The 21,282-nt window shown below is 38.9% G+C and overlaps 1 protein-coding gene across 1 annotated transcript in view; it reads left to right on the top strand.

The window, feature by feature from the left end:
- TTC3 (tetratricopeptide repeat domain 3) overlaps positions 1-21,224 on the top strand; it is a gene marked incomplete at its 5' end in the record, with an annotated part of 72,451 nt that extends 51,227 nt beyond the window's left edge. The window contains 17 exons of the mRNA XM_027786494.2: positions 44-100; positions 1,354-1,430; positions 2,173-2,325; positions 2,644-3,553; positions 5,456-5,521; positions 6,192-6,341; positions 7,573-7,712; positions 9,160-9,228; positions 9,939-10,035; positions 10,996-11,096; positions 11,767-11,860; positions 12,465-12,563; positions 14,585-15,006; positions 15,471-15,591; positions 15,744-15,971; positions 16,169-16,258; positions 16,894-21,224. Of these exons, the coding sequence (XP_027642295.2) occupies positions 44-100; positions 1,354-1,430; positions 2,173-2,325; positions 2,644-3,553; positions 5,456-5,521; positions 6,192-6,341; positions 7,573-7,712; positions 9,160-9,228; positions 9,939-10,035; positions 10,996-11,096; positions 11,767-11,860; positions 12,465-12,563; positions 14,585-15,006; positions 15,471-15,591; positions 15,744-15,971; positions 16,169-16,258; positions 16,894-17,004 (2,985 nt within the window). The remainder of the gene's footprint in view (positions 1-43; positions 101-1,353; positions 1,431-2,172; positions 2,326-2,643; positions 3,554-5,455; positions 5,522-6,191; positions 6,342-7,572; positions 7,713-9,159; positions 9,229-9,938; positions 10,036-10,995; positions 11,097-11,766; positions 11,861-12,464; positions 12,564-14,584; positions 15,007-15,470; positions 15,592-15,743; positions 15,972-16,168; positions 16,259-16,893) is intronic.
- Positions 21,225-21,282: the final 58 nt, after the last annotated feature.

Genomic DNA, 21,282 nt, shown 5'->3' with positions numbered 1-21,282 from the left:
CATAATTTTATTCTAAACAGTGACTTTATTTTTTCTGTTTCAGACTAACTGTATCAAAGTTAAAAACAAAAATAGGAAGAAGAACTCAAAAGACTCAAGGGTCAGTAACTCTTTAGCTGCTTACTACAAATAGGCTTTTCAGAATTGCTGGTGTTCAGATGTGTGGGGGCTGTTTTCCAAAGTATCTTGTGGAGACTTGCTTGTGAAGTAGTTTTTCCTGAAGCAGAAAAATGCTGTTAAGACTCAGTTAATACAGTTGTGTTTAGTTCTAAACTTGAAAAAAAATTATTTATTAATAACTTTGGCTCTGACTAGATACCGATACCTTCAGTCTGTCCACTGTATTAATTCTGAATGAATGTTTTGATCTTAATTTACCGTATTGGGGAAATGAGTACAATACACTGACTGCATTATGTAATTATTACTTTAAGCTCCATGTTGTTTTGCACTGACATATACCAGATTTGTAGAAGGACACTTTACCAGTCATTTTGAGAAAGAAAAATGTGTCCTTAAACTTCATGAAGTAGATCTGAAATTGTCTTCAGCATGCGCCTATCAGTGACTGAAGATGCAAGTGTTCCATTTATTGCTCAGATAAATGTTATTATTTGATTGGTATTTTATAGATTTTGCTTTATTGAAAGCTTCAGATAGTCGTCTTTGTTTCCTCCATGCCCCTACCTTTTTATAATTTGACTAGAATTTCAGGAGTAAACATAAGATTATTTTTTTTCTTTTCTGACTTGGATGCATTTATACAAGTCAGTGTATTTCTAAAGTTGTTAGATGATAAAAAATAAAAGACAACTAAAACATTTGTAATGGTGAACATAAGAAGTTAACAGGTGCCTTATTAAAACCAACATGGAACTAGAGATAATTCAGACTTACTTGTAGTAAAATTATTAAAGCTTGAAGGCTCTCAAATGTAAAGGTAGAGATTTCTAGAAAGTCAGCTGATGTGCAGCCCAGTGGAAAGAAGTTATATGAAAGTCATAACAAAGTGAAGCTGTAGCATTGTTTGTTTTTTAATCCAAAGTCAAAGAAAAATCAGGCACGTCTAGTATTTTGATGAAATTGGTAAAAAAAGAGGGAGATTGGGCTGAATATCCCAATTATTTTCCAAAATGGGTTCTGAATAAGAAATTAATAATTTTACATTAAGAACCTTCTTGCTATGGCTTAGTACTCATAATTGTACTTAAAAGTTTTGTAGTTCGTAATAAGGCTCTGAACATGATAAAGTTACAGAATAAGGTTCAGTGTAAAGTTTCTCAGTCTTTTACAGTTGGATCATTTTGCAAATATTTCCGTGACATAAAATATTAATAATCTGTTTTTAATTAGTCTATTTTAGTATTATCCAGTGGAGTTAGTACAGCAGCACGAGAAGAAGATAAGATATTTATAGAAGAAAATACTTTGTAAGTACCATCATATATCCTTGCTTTTATTGCCTGAACTCCAAGGCAGTGTCTTAGAAGTACCAAGTCTGGGTTGACATCTAAGTGTGTTTGATATGAGCTTGTATAGAGCCATTATTTCTATGCTTCCAGGACAGGTGTAAGGGGCATTAGAATTTTAAAGTTCTTAACAATATAGGAAGTAACCAAATGGTTGCCAGGCTGCAGCCCAATACATCTAGGCCAAAAGCTGTTCTTTCAAGCAAGATCTTACTTGTGTTATGTTCCATTTTAATATAGCAAGAAATTGATAAATTTGTGCATGTTCCATCAGTCACAACTGAACTTTCAACTGAACTTTGCCATCCACACCATATCAAGCAGGTTGTGATGATGAACTGAGGTAATCTGTAGTGGTTTGCTCAGAATTTGTGTGTTCATCAGGAGTCAGACTGTTGTATTTTGAGCCCTGTTTCGGTCTTGCTTGTACACGTGGAAGCTACCAGCAAGAGCTAGTCCTTATTATTAGCAAGCAGCAGGTCAGTTAAGTTTAGCAGTCGAGTGTTTTGGGGATAGTGTTTATTCTGCTTGTTAGAAAAAAGTTTGCTATTGGGTTATATTTTTAGCACTATGCAGTTACCATACAGTATGCTGTTTTCAGTGTATGTGAAAAACACAATTACTTTCAGGGGCAAGAATTATTGTTCACATATGCACTATTTCTTTCTTTCTTCTCTCTCTCTTTTTTCCCCAAATGCTACAGAGATTTTACAAATTCTTATGAACCGTTCGTAATCCCAGAATATCTTCGGGGGCAACTAGAGGAATTTGAAGCTCTCTGTGACATTTCAAATAGCAACAGTTATCAAAGACTTTTCGATAATAACCCAGATCAAACCTGTGAGAGTTTATATGAGTATGTATACATTTCTCTGTTTAGTAGATTAAAGGGTTTAGTAGTATTTCATAATTTTTATAACACACTGTGTTTAAGTCCAGAATTTGAATCCTGTTGGGCTGGTATAGGTAGGTATATACTAATCCTTTGAAATAGTTGCATGGTTTTCGTAAGATGTGGGTAAGCAAGGGTATTACAGAAGATTTTTATGCTTGGCTAGAACACCATCTTCCAAATCACTGCTCAGTAGTTCTGATATAATGTATTAAATACTATTTTAGGTTTACGTGAAAGAACTTTTATTAATAATGACAACTCTTTTTGTTTTTCTTGAAGATATTTCTCTCAAATCTTGGAAGAACATGGCCCTATGGAAATTAATAATAAATTACTAGTTGGGGAATATGAACAGTTCCCTGAAGAAGCTCAAAAGATTGTAGAAGATGAAGGTGGTCTGAAATCATTTCTTCTGAAATCCCTTCGTTTCATTATGGTGGATAATCTTATTGGCTTAAGAAAGCATGCAGTTCTAATTAAAGAAAATACAAACAGAAATGAGACTGGAGATAATGAAGAAGAAAATTATATAGTCTGTGATATGCAAGAAAATCCTTCCCAGAACAAGCTACAGTTAAATCCAGCTGCTAAGGAATTCAAACCGTTCTCCTATCCTAAGCAACCCCATATATCAGCATCTACTGATTTAACAGTAGCAAGTTATGAGACTACACAATATTTGCCCGGGTCTTCTCCTACTTCATGTGAATTGGTGCATTCTTTGCATAGTCAAAATATTGATACCACAGAAAATGAGTCATCATTTTCAGACCTTTTACTACAGTGCTTTGATACTAGAAGTACTGGTATAGTTTTGCCTCAGACTTCCTGGGGTTATCAGTATGAGAGAGTATTGCCAGTGTCTTCTCAAATGCCTCTCATGTCAAAAGTTGCAGAGCAACCTAGTTATATTGATGCTGATCATGTAGCTCATCAGTATAATGATGAATCAGTGATTTCAGATGGAAAACACATCTTCAGCAGTTTTATATCAACTGAAGTACAAACATATGAAGACCCTCAGTGCCAGCTGGAGAACTTGGATGACACATGTTATGAAGGCAATTTTTCACTTGCAAATAGTACAAATAAAGCTGAATGTGGTATAGAGGTTATTAAGACGGAAAATGAAAGTAGAGATATACCTCTAATGAAAAGCAATCCTCATGCAAGGATGATAGCTGTTCAGGTAAGAAATTAAAATGGAACAGGTATCTGAACTTTAAAGTGATAAATGACAGTGTTGAGCACTGGTAAGTGCAACTCCTTTTTGAATTATTTCTTTATGACTTCCCAAAGGGCCAAATGTTGTATAGAGTGTCAAGCACAAATACTCAAGTAATGCTTCCAGCCACCCAAATGTAAAGGATCTTAAGAGTAGTATTTTGCATTCTCTAGTACTTATCTCCCCCCAAAAAGGCAATGAGTTGGAAGATACTGAGGTGTTTATCAGACTGGGAGCTTCCTTAGAACTTGCAGTTCAAGCTGCTGACACTTTCTACAGCTACTCTTGTCTTGCATTTGTAATTCTTAAAAGCATTGGTCACTGAATTTTATTCTGCCTGAAATCTTTGCAGATCCTCTTATTTGGGATCAAAGGAGAGAATTGGTGCACATCGGTTTAAACTGCTTTAGAGGTTAAACATCTGTGTCATAGTTTTTCTTTCTGTAATTAGTTCAGTGATTTAACTTCCACAATATTTGAGGATTTTAGATAGTTTGTACATTCTGACAACTGTTGGCTTATGCTTCCCTTGTGGTCTTGCAGTGGAAGCCCAGCTGTAGGGTGAGTCCAGGGGGCAAACCTTCACATTTCCTTTACCCTCCTGAAGTAAAAAAAACTGAAAGTTTTGTCCTACAGGCAGAGAAAGCGTTGGTGAACACCTGAAAGTGGGAAGGGCAAGCAGCTGAACAGAAGAGAGGCGTTCACTCTTTAATGGTATCCAAGAGTTAGATCAACATACACCACTTGCAAAAGCATTTCGAGTAACAGAGGGAGACAACGGTCAGAGCCGCATTTGTTACAGAAAACACTGCACTAAGATGCCAGGTTTTCAGAGTTATGGATGTGGCGGTTTCACACATCCATTTATGACATGATCCAACATGCTAGGGGACTGCTGAGGAGGAATTCCTCATCTTCACTTGTTCCTTGTCATTAAGGGAGGAGTAGCTGTTTATAGCTATAGGAGAAATAGCTGTCTTTACTGCTTTCTAAATTAGCAAAATGTTAATATGGCTGTTTCTCAAACTTTTTTTTGTGTACAGAACTTTTCTTCACTTTAAATCTTTCCTGAGCAGTTGCTCACAGTTACTTTCCCATCAGTCTGGGCAGTTGAATTCTGTCACTTAGCTGATAGGACTTTTAAAATGGGATTTCTGCTTGGTTCTTGAACACATGCAGCAAAGAGATAACAGAAGAAGTGACAGTTTCCAATTTAGTGGATTCTGATTAGCAGAGGTCAAAAGGTCACCGACAGATACATTTCTGTTTGCAAAAATGTGGTAGAGCAAGCCGTTTAACATTATCTGACTATGATTTTTAATAGCTGATTGGAACAGTAACATCATAAACTAGATCTTTTATGTGTCACATTATTAGATTTTAAACTTCGGTTCTTTCAGTAAGTCCTTGATGGGAGGTATTAGAAGAAAACAAGCAGGGATTCTGAAGGTCTTTGAGTCTAGTCCCCTCTAAGTAGAGGCACTTACGTAGTAGATCTTGAGTTCAGGAGGAGCCACAAAACACAGCTCCTTAGTTGTCAGACACTGTTTTGCAAATCTTAAGTTTTCAGACATTTAGAGCACAGCTGTGTTCAAAAACTTGGAGAACTGTTCGCAATGCAGGTGCCTCATGGTCAATTAGACTAGTAAATGCTCATGACAAAAAGGTGCTTTCATTATAGATTGAAGTCCATTTCAGAAACACTTGCATAACTTCTTTTTACATTGTGGATAGACCTACTTTTTATTGTAGTTGGATTTGTAAAATTGTAGGTCAGGTACAAAAGCTCCAAAACAGAGCTGACCTGCTAGTTGCATGTATAAACTGGAAAGCTTTTTAATAAACTAATGATTCTTTGTATTCTAGGTACATCGTGAAGTAGCTGATAGAGACACTAATACTTTGCCTTTTCATCCATTTGAAATGCAACATGTAAGTTACCTGCATATTTGTTTGTATTTCTTACTAAGAAGGTTAAAGCCCAGAAATTCAGTAGTGAAAAGATAAAGGGTCTCTCAAAATGACATGTTTTAACAGATACTTTTTTAGTTTGGTTTGTTTAGGGTGTGTTTGTGTAGTTGGCTTTTTTGAGGATTGTCCTCTCCCCTTCATGTTGGGCTGTATTCTGTGATAGTCTCCATGGAAACTTCACGTAGGCCCACAACAAGTAGGTTTTGTAGCTTTCTTCTGTAGCTGTTCAGATATTGAAGTATGTTTTAGGGAAATTTAATATTTTCTCTCCAAAAAATTGAGGTTTGATTTAAATATTCCATTTGGACATATAGACAGCTCTGACTGATGTTAATGTCAGTCTTATGTCTGTACCAGGAGATAAAAGTGAGGAAATGTGGCCTTTGAACTTGTCATATTCCACATTCGTTGTCCAGTATGAATGTTCATTTCCTGAGCTGGATTGAAACCGTTACACAACTTTCTCTTAAACACTGCACCCACCTCCCCCAAACCAAGAAAAATCCCTCACCCCAACCACACTCAAGATTTTGAATCTGAACTGACAGCACGCTGTTCCTTCTAGACGTCACGAATGTTTGCTGCCCTGTGGCAAAAGGTACTAGATTGTTTTTAACTTACTTATTTTCAGGGAGATGTGCTACGTATGGAAAAAGAGCATCAGGTATTAAAAGAACAACTTAAAGAAGCACAGGAAAAATACGAACAGTTACAAAGCCGAAGCTTGGAGGAAATCGGTGCTTTAAAAAAGCTCCTGAAGAAAAGTGTTGAAGAGACTAAGGTAATGTTTTTATCCATGCAACAGTGGGACAAACTGCAGTGGTTCACAAGGTTGGTTGTAATTTAATCAACGGTATTTTTGAAACTTAACTGGTGGTCCTCATTGCTGTGAAGTCTAACTCGGCAAACATCACAATCTTTGTCTGTTATCTTCCTTTGAACACACTTAAACACATAGGATGTTGGTTGCTTCCATCTAGTGGATAGGTATTAGTTTTGGCTCACCCCGAGAACAAAAAAGCACTGCACTGCTGGCTGGCTTTCATCATTATTTGTTGCGTTTTCTAACAGGCTTTATTTTCTTGAAAACGTCTGGGGAGTAGTCCACAAAACGTACTATCAGCCTGCTATCACTTTGACTGGATTAATTTTATGGTTAAAGCTGTGGTTAAAACTCCAGGCTACCCATTTGTCTACATGAAAAGGGATTTTTCTGTTTAAAAGAAAATAATTCTGGTGAAACCAAACCCATCTTTCCCTGTGCTCTTTCTTTAATCTTTAGGAAGATGGGGCCTGTCATTCAATCTCAGTTTAATATATTTTTGTCCTTTCTACAACGTGTTGGAGTAAACTTAGGTACTGCAGCTTGGGAGCTCCTGAGTTCTAGCTTTACCATTGCCTGAGTAGCCTGGCAAACCTCCATATAAGGGGTGACGGAGTCTCACATCTGCTTTTTTCGTATGAATATTCGTAAAAATGTGAGCTCAGAAAGTTTTGAGCTGAAAGCATGTCTATATGCAGGGTGGATGAACTTGTCCATGGGCACTGTAGGCACTTTTTAAAAAATACATTTTTCTGTTTCCCAGTGATGCATTGATGCTACCTCAGTTTTTTTTTATGCAGTTATGGCAGCTGTCACGTTGTGTTATGAACTGTAATTTCCCAGTTGTTAGTACTAAAACAACAGTGCCTAGATTCTGAGTTGGGTATCAGTATGTATTTGTATGTGACACTGTGGAACTGGGTTTCTTCTTATAGCTGACTGCAAAACAGGGTTGCAAGTATTCTGAAGCCAGGTAAATGAGGTATGCAGATAGCTGCGGGGAGACATTGATGCCTATGTTGCCCACGCTAAACACCTGAACTAACAGTGAATTAAGCACCAGTAAAACTCTGTTACTGTAATTTTCACTGGCTTACCTTTTGATCATCAGTGTCAGTAATGTGCTCTAACTGGCATTTGAACAAAATAGTATTTTCAGAAATACTGTTTTCTTATTTTCTGCTTTTAGGTATCAAAGAATGAACTGGATTGGTTTCATAAAGACTTAGAAATACAAGTGAAAAAATGGCAACAGGAGAAAAAAGAAAAGCAAGAGAACTTAAAAGCACTAAGGAGCACAGCTAAAAAGCACGCAGATACCAATGACAGGTGCCAATTTTAAATACAGATTTACATTACTTTCCCTTTGATTTTTTTTTTTTTTAAAGCAGCATTAAGTACAGTTATTTCTGATAAATATGGTAAATTTCAGTATATATTGATTCCATGATGTATGCAGAGTGAAAACTCAAACTTGTTGCCCTGATCATGTTATTCTGGAATGAGTTAAATGCAATTCTTGGACTAGAGCTGCTGTTAGTGGGATCTACGTACGACATTATTTAACCTCATTAACAAATACTACTCCTTCACTATTTAAGATCTTTCCCTGTTTTCCAGAATCCTTTAGATCTGCCCTCCTTTATCAATTTTCTTCTTCATGATTTACCATTGCTTTCTCAGTGCGATCCTATACTGCATTATGATTAGTTTAAAATTGTCATTTCCATTTTCATTCTTCCTTCTTCTACTGTACAATCAACCCAACCAAACCCTGGTCTGCAGCTGTTTTCCCTACAGGTTTTTCGTCTGTTCTGCCACACAGCCTATTTGAGGGTCATCCAAGGATGCACACTTCCTTCTTATCTAGTCCTGTCACTCATTTCTCAGATTCAAGTAAAACTGCAAGAACCACATAACTGCCACGTATCTAATGTGGTGTGTGGGTTTTTGGTGTGGATTTGTGTGGGTTTTTTTTAACCCATCCTTCACCTTAGAACAGAAGTCTGCAGGGCTTTCCATGGAACTGAAATCAATAATATCCACGTATGAATCCCAGCATGACCCTGCGTGCAGCAAACCTTGCTGTTGCTCTGGCAATAAGCTCTCCTGGCTGTGGGGGAGCAGGAAGCAACTCAGCTTCTACCAGAGTCAACAAGCACCCATGAGACCTCATCACTGACATACTGAAAAATAAATGTGTTATTTGATGATGTATTATCAGTAGCTTTTCCTGAAACATTCTGAAGACTTTAGAAATCTTTAATTGGCTGTGTAACGGGCTAGATGTTTTATCACAGTAATAAGCTGAAATATATACGTGTATGCTTTCGTATTTTGATTTTTTTGCAAGTGACAGGTAAACATGTAAAATAGGTTTTAGATAACTGATGAAGCTGTCTGACTTAAAAATTATTTTTCTAATCAGATTTGACAATTCTTACTGAATTTTTAATGTTTCATCGCAGTTTACAGACCTGAGAAGACTTCTGTCTTTGAATGCTGTTGTATTTTATATATATACGTATATGTATATGCATATGTATTTTATATTTAGTTTGAGTAGTTTGGGCCACATCTCTTTTGAAAAAACATCAGCCTACTTTTATATTAGTTACTGCTTAATTAGTTAAATGCACTTAAGGTATTAAACAACATATGAAACATACAGATTATCACCTCTGCATAGTTGTCACTGTGGTTATAGAATAATGTGTTATGTGTTCGCTAATGAACATTTTTCAGAACAAGCTTAATAAATGTTTGATTACTGTAGGTATTTGAAGACCATTGATGAGAAGGAAAAGCAGTATAATGTATATTTAAACACATATCTCGAGACCAGGTAAAAACTCTTGTACCTTTCAGGAATATTTACATTTTTCTGCTGACTTGTCATTATTGGAGTTGTATGCATCACTCTGGGTAAACAGGCTTAGAAGAAATCAGCACTTTAACATGTATCTCTTTATTCTAAGTTAGTTATCATAAGTAAATATTTTCTTTTAGATACCTAGAATAATAAAAATCTGACTTTCCAACATAATCATGTACTTTTCCCTTGATTATATGATGTTGTGTTTTAGAACACATGTTAGAAGTTGGGCGTGGTACAGACACGCTGAACTATTCTGTGTAGCTTTAGATCTTCACACGCTTAAGAGTCCTTAATGTACATAAGGTTACCTACACATTTTTTAAAAGTTACTAATTTGCACATAACATAAAGTCAGTTTCACTTATAGATACATATATGTGATCAGGCTCAGAACAGTAATATTTGCATGACTTCAGTAGTCAAAATCCTGTAAGCTTTTTAGGTTGTACAGTGAAATGTGGTTAAGAAATTCCAAGGTGCTGTCTGTGGAGCCAGCAGTATGGCTGCATGAGCGTGATGCAATCTATACCTGAAGGCACAAGCTGCACAATGTAAATGCAGATGGGTGGTTCCAGGGAAAAGAGAATAGCTGTAGAAAACTTGTAAAATGCCATAAATTTTAAATGCTACTCTGTTCTTAGTGTTACTACAATATTTAACTTCTTTTTATTTCACAGTAATAAACTTGCTAATGAAAAAGTAAAATTAGAAGAGCGTATAAAAAAGAGTCAAGATGACTGCCAAGAGTGTGTGGCAAGAGCTGTTAAAGCAGAGGTACAAACAAAACATCTTAAACCACTTTTCCTAGAGCTTGGTTCATTTGCACTGATAGTAGGTGGGGAAGGTCGTGAAATCTAACAGTTTACTTTTCAAATAGTATCTAAAACTTTTCCTTAGTGTGTATCAAAAGTGTTAATTAAATATTAACAAGTGCTGTTCCTGATGTTATCCTATAAAACTTTGTGGATCATCAAGGCAAATTATTATTATTATTACTATTATTGACCAGCATTAGAAGTGCACAGAATTTGGGGCATATAGTATTACCCCAAGTAATAGTCAACTAGTAATTAAGTTTCTTACTTATTCTTGTTACAAATACATTCCATTATTAAGAATTAACCACAGGTATACAAAAAATTCCTTGTTAAAAGTCATGGTTAATGAATATAAAGCTACTTCTTTACCCGGTGGAATTAATGCAACAGCCAGCTTGTGTGTTTCACTGGAAGGAGGAGAGTACTGATAAGTAGCAAGAGTTTTTTTCTAAACCAGCATGTTTTATACTGGAAATGCTTTGAATATAATGAACAAGTGTCTCTTCTTAAGAAAGGGTTCAAGGCTGTCTCGCCTGCAGTAGGAGATTAAAATTGTTGGTCTGCAGTAGTCTTCAACCATGCAGTATTTAAAAGGCTGCCTTAATCACTTTAAGTGTGTGTGTATACATATATTTTTATATAGATAAATAGCTTAAGTTGCAAATGGAACACTCATGGAAGCTTTCTAATATCAGTTGAAGTGAATTTTTTTTTTATTCTCCTGCAGGCCTGCCAGGGCTTGTTATTCCACTTGAAATTCCTCACTGTAGGAACTATGTGTGTGTGTTGTACTTTGTATTATCAAACTATTGTTTCAGATGCTTACTAAAATCTATTTTGAGGTTTTATTCCTTGTGCTACAGCAGTGCTTTTACTGCACTTTTTTTATTCTTTACACAGTTATGTTTTGTTGCAGATATCAGTACTCAAAACCTGGAAGGAAACAGAAGTATGTAAGCTAAATGGCATAGCTGCCACTGCAGAAACAAACCTCAAGCTGTTGAAGTCACTGAGCAGGTATGGAGAGTTTACATCAGAAATTTCAGTACTACTAGTCGCTAAATACAAATAACTACTGAAAGTTTAATCATGATTATTTAACTCGACAAGTCAGCTTTGCTCACAAAGCCATGCTAGACCGAAAGATGCATAAGAAATGTAATAGTTAAATACAGCTTTCCTAAAGCTGAATCTCTTTCTCACCTTTAAATTACCAAGATGTGTGATAATTAGAGCAGGAGCAAGCTTCTTGTCTTACTCTTTCTTAGCTGGGAAAGATCAGGCTGCTGGGAACATTCCAGTTATTCCTGTACAGTATTACTGGGAAAGGGCTGCAATGTAAATAGAAAACAGTGCAAACAAAACCGCTGGGCATGCAACGTTGTTTTCTTCCTTACAAGGAAGGAATTTAGCCCTTGATGTTACCTTTTATAAAATTTATGCCACATTCTTTCCCTGTCCTTATGTTGCTGCAAAATACTAATTTACATTTGAGGAGTCCACATCTTAAGGTTAGATGGGATCTAAGTACCAGTTATTTAAGTGATTTTTAACTTAAAATTGTTTCAAGTCTTTAACTGTGATTTAGTTGGTAGGGGAAGGAATTTTTGTCTAAACCCATTGATCCTAAACAAAAATAACAGGAATGGGAATGTTGGAGTTTAACTGAAAATCTTGAATACTTCAGCAGCTCAGCTTCAGCAGCACCTCAACTGAAGTCACAGATTGATTCCTGGGAAGTGTTTATTTCAAATGTAAAGAAACAACTGGAAAAAGTGGAGGTAAGCCTTAATTTCTCTTAACGAGCTTTAAGTTGAATTTTGGAAATTAAAACTTAAATATATACCTTAAATAATTTTGCATTCCTTTTTTTAAAACACAAGTAGCTTGTCCTCCAAGTACTGAACTGTGCTTTTTTTAATTTGAAAAGATAGATACCATTTTAAGTCTATATTATTTAGGTATAGTTAAGTTACAATGAGTATCTTCAATTTTATAAAGGCAAAAATCTGTCCTTTAAACACTGGCTTCAAAGTTGGATCCCATGTTAACAAGTCTGGTCCCTTGGTTCTATTGTATTTTTTGGAACTTTAGGAATCCATGCAACATCTTTAAAAACAACAGAAGACAGTCTGCAAAGTTAAGACCTAAAATGTCTAGGCCGAGTTTTAAGAACTAGAAAGGGTTTCGCAAACCCTTTCAAGCACCAGTGCAAGTACTTAAATACAGATTTGTTGCTGTAGCAAATGGTAGCCTTACGTCTCCATTTGAAAGGCCTGGTATCTTTGGCATTTTGCAAAAAAGTAGTTGTGTTAATGCCATTTTACATAAAGAGCAAGCTTTAGTTAATGCTGATGTATAGGATAATTTGTTTTCCTTGTGCAGACCGAGTATGAAGAAAAAATTCAGGCGGTGAAAAATGGTGTACGGAACTGCCTCACTAAAATGGAAACTCTGAATCTTCCCTCTCCTCCCAGCATCCTAGTATGTATCTTACATTTGATAGCAGTTTGCTAAAAAGCTCATTAAGATTGCATTGGCACGGCTCTTCGTTACAGGACACCTGAATATATAGGCTGGAATACAAAGTAATGTCTCTGCATACATCCAGGTAATATTCAAAAGGAAAAAGTGATTGCAGATGAGCATGAAAATGTCCAGTGAGAAGCACATTCTCAAGTCCTTTGAGAGGCTTAAGCTGTTCAAAGTTAACTTTTTAAAACGCTTCATGATCTGTCTGAATTGGGACTAATGTTTTTGCATATAGTGACTTTCCTGTAGCACTAAAATGCACAGGGACAAGGCTCCGTTCCACCAACATGTGTAACTGATTACAAATACCCAAATAAACTTCCAGCCATACCTGTTATGAACTAGATGGAGTATAGACATTTATAGAAATGCATCTGAATGGGACCGCATCCCAGATAAATACTATTCAAAAATATTTTCTTGCGAGCCAACAGTTCCACAAACACTTTGCTCAAGTCACATCATTACTTCCGAACCCTGCGATTGTTCCTGATGCAAGGATGAAGTCAGCTTCAGTCAGCACACCTTGAACTATTGATTGGCATGGTGGTGGGGAGACGAGTGAGAGTGACAAAATGCTTGCAGCCAAGCTAGCCGCAGCAGCGGTGCAAACAGCCTACATGGTGCCATTCACTGATGGTAAAATGAAAACCAGGGCATAGAGGTGATGCCCAGTCCTGAAGACCATTAGCATTCAGACACCACTGGACCTGGGACAGTTTGGATTAAGGAAAAAAGGGTTTGGTCATTTCTCAAAATAAGGGAGATAATTGACTGAGTAAGTAAAATGCAGTCGTAGTGCATGCATGTATGAAATCCCTGAATTTACTGAAGATGCCGCACAATTTTCTGTAAAGAATACATTTTAGAAAGTCATGGAGTTTCCTTTTGTTTGTTTTTGGTATAATTTAGATTCAAGGTTCTGCTGTATAGTTACACTTAATGCTCTCCTGCATACCTTTTCTTCCTCACTTATTTCAAGGCATCTCCTTTCTACTTACTGGCACAAAACTCAAGACTATGTAGATAACTTGGTTACCATCCTTAGGTTACCATCAATTTACAGGATGGGAAAGAGCAACTTCTGAGCCCCTTGTTCTGCATTTAGCATCTATTTTTACTGCAGTAATACAAGAGTAACCTTTAAGAAGAGAGCTTTCAGTTGCAAGAGGACTTTTAATAGGCAAATACAGAATCCAAATGAAAAAGACTTGATGAAACCCCTTTTCTCCCTGTTTTAATTAATTCCATTAATTAATTAAACACCTTTACTGAGAAGGTAAAATATTACTTCAGAAAGGTGGTAAACTAAAGAACACAGAAAAAGAACCAGCAGGTTTGACTATGAAGAAATGTATAATTTTAGTTCTGTGTGTTTGAAAGCCACCTTCCTAGAGCAGTCAAGTTCTGAAACAAATAGCAGTCATGGGGTCAAACAACTGAACTTGTTTTAGGGAGTTCTTTCCATTTATGGAGGCGAGCCGTCAGTGCAAAAAGAAGTCTTCCTGGATCGTGTCAGCTCCCAAGTTTTTCAAGATGATGACTATAGCTGACTTGTGTTTCTGTTGGGAAAAAAAATTTACAATGGATTATATAGAGATTATATAATCTATTAAAAGCAGTGAATTTTGTGTTTTCAAATTGATGGCACTTACTTCAAGCTATGCTTCTGTACAACTCACAGCTGTCCAACAACCGTGCGTTCTTTAGCAAAGCCAGAATATGTTAAAGGAACAGTTTGCATGTGTGCTCTCCTGTTTAATCCTGTTTCAGAAAGGTTGTCTACATGTAGTACCTATTAAAAGAGCTCCTTTTTGCAGTTATTTTTACCCAGGTAAGGCGAGTTAAGATAAACTGATGTGACCTTCCAGTTTCTTAGCATGACCAGATGTGTCATAGTTCATGCTGCAAACGCTCAAGAGTTCTGCTCAACTTAATCAGTGCTTTTCTTGTGATATCTGTTTATTTCCTAGGTAAAGCAAGGCAGACCTTCAGTCAGTGATCCAGCCATTGCCATGTATTCCTCTGCATCTGCATCTCCTAATTTGCTTCCTGCATTTTCAAGTTCTAAAGATCAAAGCCCAGCACATGCTTCATGCAGTACACAGCCCAGAGTTAAGCCAGCATATGCAAAGTCTAAGGCTTGTTCTGCAAGTGGTGGATCGGTGACAACACACTCCAAACCTCTGGAAGGATTATATTGTGATAAAGTTTTGGCACCTTGCCCATTGGGGATTTCTGGAAGTAATATTCAAAATGTCCAGCCAAATCAGAACCACCAAGATGACTCAGCTAGACAACTGAGGCCTTCTGGACTTCCAAACAACAAAACGCTTCCAAAAGCAATTGAAAATATTATTGCGCACCTACAGAGTATATTCCCAAACTACAGCAGGTATTTGTTTTTATGAGTGCGATGTTATGTTGAGTAACAGAAGTTCTGAACATCCAGTGATAAAATACAGAAATAGTTGATTTCTTAGTCAATGGCTTCTATTTCACAAGAACATTAATATTTGTTGTTCCCCTCCTGTGCGTGAGACATTCCTTAGGGGAACAGACCTGTGGTGCTGGCTTATGTGTTCTGGGCTTTTTTCCCCCAATTAGAACCACTAACAAATAGAAGTATTTTTACTTTCTTGTTTGGGGTTTTTTATGATTAAGGTAGATCCTAGTTATTGAGACATACTGGAAGCCAGTTCTTGCTACAGTTCACCTGAGAAGCTGGTCTCTTTGAAAGGCTCTACTGCTGGGAATCAAACACGGCAACTACAGCGTTCTCTAATACCGCGACTGTGCTGGTAACAGCCGTAGCATTGCCAATCAGTAATTGCCTCTTTTGGTTTTTTGTCCCTTCAGGTCAGACTTGATCAGCTTCATAAAAGATGTACAGAAAATAAATGGGAATACATTGTCAGGCTTGAGTTCCGATGAAATTCTAAGCAGAGTCACAGAACTCATTCTGGATCAGCAAAATAAGGTACCGTGGTGTCTGTAGTTGCTGCCTTTTCTACTGTGTGTCTCTGACAGGGGGAACAGGGCAGTACAGTCCAGAAAAGAATGTGAACTTTCCTTTGTTGTCAAGCTCCAAAATACGAACTTGCTCCAGACTCTTTTCCAATACCTGTCTAGGCACCAGCTTGCACAGGGAGACACGTGAATTCAGCATCCTCTGCTTCACCAGCACGGGCTGGAACTCTGAGTCGGGAAGTACCTGCAGAAGAAAATGTATCCAGCCCAGCCAAGGCACAACCTGCGCAGAAAAAAGCCTTGAGTAAAAATCCATCTCAGCCAAATCTCCAGCCCTGGGGAAATGTTGGAGCCACACCTAAATCTAAATGGAAAAAACTAGACTATACAGTAAGTATCGTTTCATCAGTGAATGTGATGCGATTGCTGGGTACCTCCTACACAAAATGAAATAATCAAAGTATTGCTGGAAAACATAATTGACTTGTTAGTTTTGTGTACAAAAGCTTAAATAGACTTGTTTAAAATTAGTAACACCATTAACTTATTAGAATTAGCTTTCAAGTAACTTAATGTTTTATGTATAGGCCTCCAGTGATGATCCTTGCACAATATGTCATGATGAGCTAAGCCGAGATATGTGTGAACTAGAATGTGGGCATCGTTTTCACAGAGAAGTAAGGACTTTTGTTCTTATCACTTAGATGCAAATGTTGATGAACCCCATTCAGTTACGCCGTTGCTCCACTCTCTAGAAGCAACCCTCCCCCCCTTACCCTTCTGTGCTTAAAGAACAGCGCGCTGTTTTCTTTTACATACTTCGCACACCAAGACTCACCATACATACAGTCTTGCTGCGTCAGAAAGCTTCCAGCTCTAGATTTTTAAGTGAAATGGTAATTCATCAGAGTGATTTTAAGCTGATTCTTCAGAGAACACATTTGGTAGTAGAGTTGCACGTGTTTGCAGCATACTTACAGAATGGGCTGTCACACTATAAACCCTGCATTTGCCACCTGACAGCAGCTGCATCGATTTCATGTAGTAAGAAAGTCAGGATTATGTTAGCGTAACGTGATGTTTCTGTCCATGACCATTTCCTGTTACCTTATTTGTTTACTGCTGATTTGTTGTTGCAGAATAGATGCAAATGTAAATTGATCAGCACAGTGTCAGAATTGGAGTTTTCTAACTGCAGATTTCAGTAACAGAACACAGAAAACTGCTTACCCGATAGTGACGATTACTAGCAGACTTAGGCTGAACTCTTTATACCAGACCTTGGTTCCTCAACATCTTCCTATTCTTGCAGTGCATTAGAACGTGGCTTAAGCAACATTCCAGTACCTGCCCCATCTGCCGCATCCATGCTTTGTTACCTGAAGATTTTCCTGAGCTTCCTGCACGGAACAAATATACCTAGACCTTGTTTTATTTGAACACGTTGTAAGATGCAAAGTGGCTGCAGAACAACCACCGTGACAAAGAATGGAAACATGATGCCTAGAAAGAGAGAGAACCCTGGTTTTATTGAAAACAGTAGTAGACCTCAGACTGATTCAGTATGTAACAATTGGCATTAAAGCTGCAAGACACTGCCACCACCACGGCGCCTGCAGAATCAAGCTGGCGTACCCCAAGATCCAGCACTTTCCCTGGTTACTACCTACTTTTCTCAAAGGACGGTGCGTAATTCCTGTCATGAGGGGGCCTTCCTTCAGTGTTTACACTGCACTGAAAAGAAAAATATTCTAACATCAAACAAGTAGGTGACCTTAATGACACAGTAGCAGAATTTGGAAGAGCCGAGACATTACCTTCCTCTGGCATAAACAATTACAGTTTAACTGCAGGATTCAAATTGGGCTTGTCATCATTATGAATGCAGCTTATATAATTGCCGTTCCTTTCTCTGCATAAATCCATAGCTAATCATTCAAATTGTTTAAATAGTGACTTTCAGTAATATTTGAAGTAAGAAATTTTAAGTATTCATGTGATTCTTTCTGTTTGTGTATCATTTGAGTTGGAATACTGTGGCTTGATTCTTTAATCCCAAAATAGGGTTTGAATTTCCCCCATTGTTCCAGAGCAGATTTGCTTAAATCAGACTTACAGGATTTTTATTTTTGATTGAGCACCACTGCATCTGTATTCTGTGCGTGAATGTTCACTGACAGCATCCTTTTCAGCTTCCAATTATGTTCTTGGGGTGGATGATGCACACGTATCACCTTCTAAGCGTTTCACAGAAGCAGCCTAAGTCAGGACTCAGGACACTGCCCCAGCGCAGAGGTATCATCCTTGACCTGCCAACCAGGGGCAGAGCAGTCCCCCACACACCACACTGGACAGAGCATCCTCCGCTGTCATGGTTTACCCCCAGCCAGCAACCCAGCACCACGCAGCTGCTCGCTCACCCCCCTCACCCAGAGGGGTGGGAAGGAGGATCGGAAAGGAATGTAAAACTCAGCAGGTGAGATAAGAGCAATCTAATAGGTAAAGCAAAAGCCGTGCACACAAGCAAAGCAAAGCAAGGAATTCATTCACTGCTTCCCATGGGCAGGCAGGTGTTCGGCCATCCCCAGGGAAGCCGGGCTCCATCACACCTAACGGGTACTCGGGAAGATAAATGCCGTAATGCCGAATGTCCCCCCCCTTTCCTTCTTCTTCCCCCAGCTTATATACTCAGCATGATGCCATATGGCATGGAATGTCCCTTTGGCTAGTTGGGGTCACCTGCCCTGGCTGCCCTCTGGCTAGCAGGGCCCAGGTAACTGAGAAGTCCTTGATAAACATCACCCAGTAACAACTGGGACACTGATGTTTTTATCACCATTGTTCTCACACCAGATCCAAAACACAGCACTGTACTAGCTGCTAAGAAAATTAACTCTATCCCAGCTGAAACCAGGGCAGTATCCACCCCTTACTCCATACCATTTACATCATGCCCCACTTTCCGATACAACCTCGTTAACCACCATCACCCTTCACATCCTTTGATATAATGCACGGGCATCATCCCCCTAGTCTATGCGCCACCTCTGTAAAGATGTCTGTAAAATGTCCACTGAGTTCACTGAGTCCATGAACACGATCTCTCATGGTGGTCACTCAGGAGAGGAGAGGTCGTGTGCTGCACGGGGTGATTCAAAGCCAGCTCAGGTTGGGTCACCGCTGCACTTGCACTGCTGCATGTAAGGCTTGTCCTCCAGTGGTTCTGGTGGTTCCTGCTCTAGCCATGCCTGTAACATGAAACTCAAATCATGGCTTACGACAATTTAAAGGTACATCCATTACAGTCTCCACCCCTGGACCCTTTGGACCACCCTGTAGTGTTTAACATTGCAGTGAACTCCTCCCCTTGCCCCTGCTCCGGCTTGGACTTACCCACGGACTGCAGTCCCTCAGGGCTGTACCTGCTCCACGTGGAGCCTCGGCTACGAGCCACAGCCTCTCCAGGGGTGTACCTGCTGCGGCACAGACTCAGCCACAGTCCCCTTGACCCGAGTTCACACTGGAGTTCCAGCCTGTCCAGCACAGAACAGCAGCCATGCCCTGGCCACCTGCCAGCCCAGGCACATTGCCATGGCTGTTACCAGAATGTTCCCGGGCACAGCGCGGTGAGATGATAAGCAGTGCAGCAGCACAGCAAGCAGTGAAAGCAAGAAGCAGCCACTAATGAGCACTAGACCCTAATATACAGTAAGGCAAGCAAGCCCCAGGGCCAGCACAGAGACCTGCCCCCCAACAGCTGAACAGCAATAACAGCTGTGAATTTGAACTAGCACATTCCAATCAAATCAGTTGTTATCTCCAACGCTTTGAGCCCACGTTGGGCACCAGAAAGGACTGTCGTGGTTTAACCCCAGCCAGCAACCAAGCACCACGCTGCTGCTGGCTCACTCCCCTCACCCAGAGGGGTGGGAAGGAGGATCGGAAAGGAATGTAAAACTCAGCAGGTGAGATAAGAGCAATCTAATAGGTAAAGCAAAAGCCGTGCACACAAGCAAAGCAAAGCAAGGAATTCATTCACCGCTTCCCATGGGCAGGCAGGTGTTCGGCCATCCCCAGGGAAGCCGGGCTCCGTCACGTGTAACGGTTACTTGGGAAGATAAATGCCATAATGCCGAATGTCCCCCCCTTTCCTTCTTCTTCCCCCAGCTTATATACTCAGCATGACATCACATGGTATGGAATATCCCTTTGGCTAGTTGGGGTCACCTGCCCTGGCTGTGTCCCCTCCCAGTTTCCCGTGCCCCTCCAGCCCTCTGGCTAGCATTTATTATATATAATATATATATAAAATACTAAATAATATATATATTATTATATATGATTTAGTGTAAGTATCACCCAGCAACAACTAAACATCAGTGTCCTATCAACACTGCTCTCACATCAGAGCCAAAACACAGCACTATACTAAGTGCTAAGAAGAAAATTCCCGGCTGAAACCAGGGCATCCACGCAGAATAGTCTGTCTGGAGGTAATACGGGTGAGCTGGCTGTGCAAACCGCGCACGCTCTTAAGCAAGTGCATGCACTGTTATCAGCCACTCTTTTCCCAGACCCACAGCACAGACAGGTCCCCAGATAAGCTGGATGATTTCCCATTTATGATCCTTTGGTCTACGCTGACTGCATTAAGCTGGAAGGATTTCAGTGATTTACAGAGACAGTTCATTTGCAACTTTAAGGCTTCCTTTTCAGAGCAGACAGAGCCCCCCTGACCATTACTGCGCACACTTTTGACAGCAGGAGGTGGCAGTGCCACTGTGAGCAGCAGGTGGCACTCTCATATATGTAGACTAGAAAGTGGCTTTCGTTTTCCAAAAATCATCTTGTATTATTTTCTGATCTTAGGTAAGTGTTGAGTTCTAGTAAATAACTTTTTTTTTTCCCCCACAAGACCATTGTAAGACATTGAAATAAGAATTTCAGATGTTTGTTTCTAAAATACAAATAGTACAGAACCAGGGCCAAACTTAGAATTACATTCTCCTGCTTGGCAATGCTGCTAGATAAGAGCTAAAGGAAACTTTTGGGCAGTTTCTGTAATTCTGTCTTCTCATGTTTGTCATCCTCACGGTTGTACTTTTTATAATACTTTATCTACTTAGCCTGCCTCCACCCCACATATTAGCATATGGAAAATTCACAATCTGAATGAAATTGTGGCTGTTCTTGTTAACTTAGAACAACGCGGAAATCTACAACCTGTTTGTGTGGGTAAGGTTTTTCCTTGCTGAAATAGTTTTCTGACATAGTTCCTTTAAGATGTGTAGTTACAAACCCTTTAACATATTTACCTTAAAGTTTAAATGTAAATTCCTGGAAAGGAGTAAGTTAAGTTGAACAAGTGACAATATTAACCCAACCAATTACAAAGAGCGACTGTCTCACTGAGAATGGTTATTCATCCAACAACAGTCACATCCTAAAGGCACACGGTGCCACAGCGTAGAGGTTGTTAATACAGCTTTTTCCCTGTCAGCACAGGCTGGTCTGCAACAACTCAGCGGTGCTGCTTCTCACACAACTACCATATTTTTTTTTTCACATCAAAACTCAGCTGTAGAAGTCTTATAAAAGGGAAGATGTTATAATGCAAAGAATAAATATATTCTCAAACTAAAACCTTCTGACTCATCTTCTTTTTCAGCGCTATCTTACACAAATTGACAAGGGCAACAAT

The sequence above is a fragment of the Falco peregrinus genome, chromosome 4, assembly GCF_023634155.1.
Source record: "Falco peregrinus isolate bFalPer1 chromosome 4, bFalPer1.pri, whole genome shotgun sequence".
Taxonomy (NCBI): Eukaryota; Metazoa; Chordata; class Aves; order Falconiformes; family Falconidae; genus Falco; species Falco peregrinus.
Note: the sequence above shows the minus strand (reverse complement) of the source record. Positions and strands in the feature narration are given on the sequence as shown.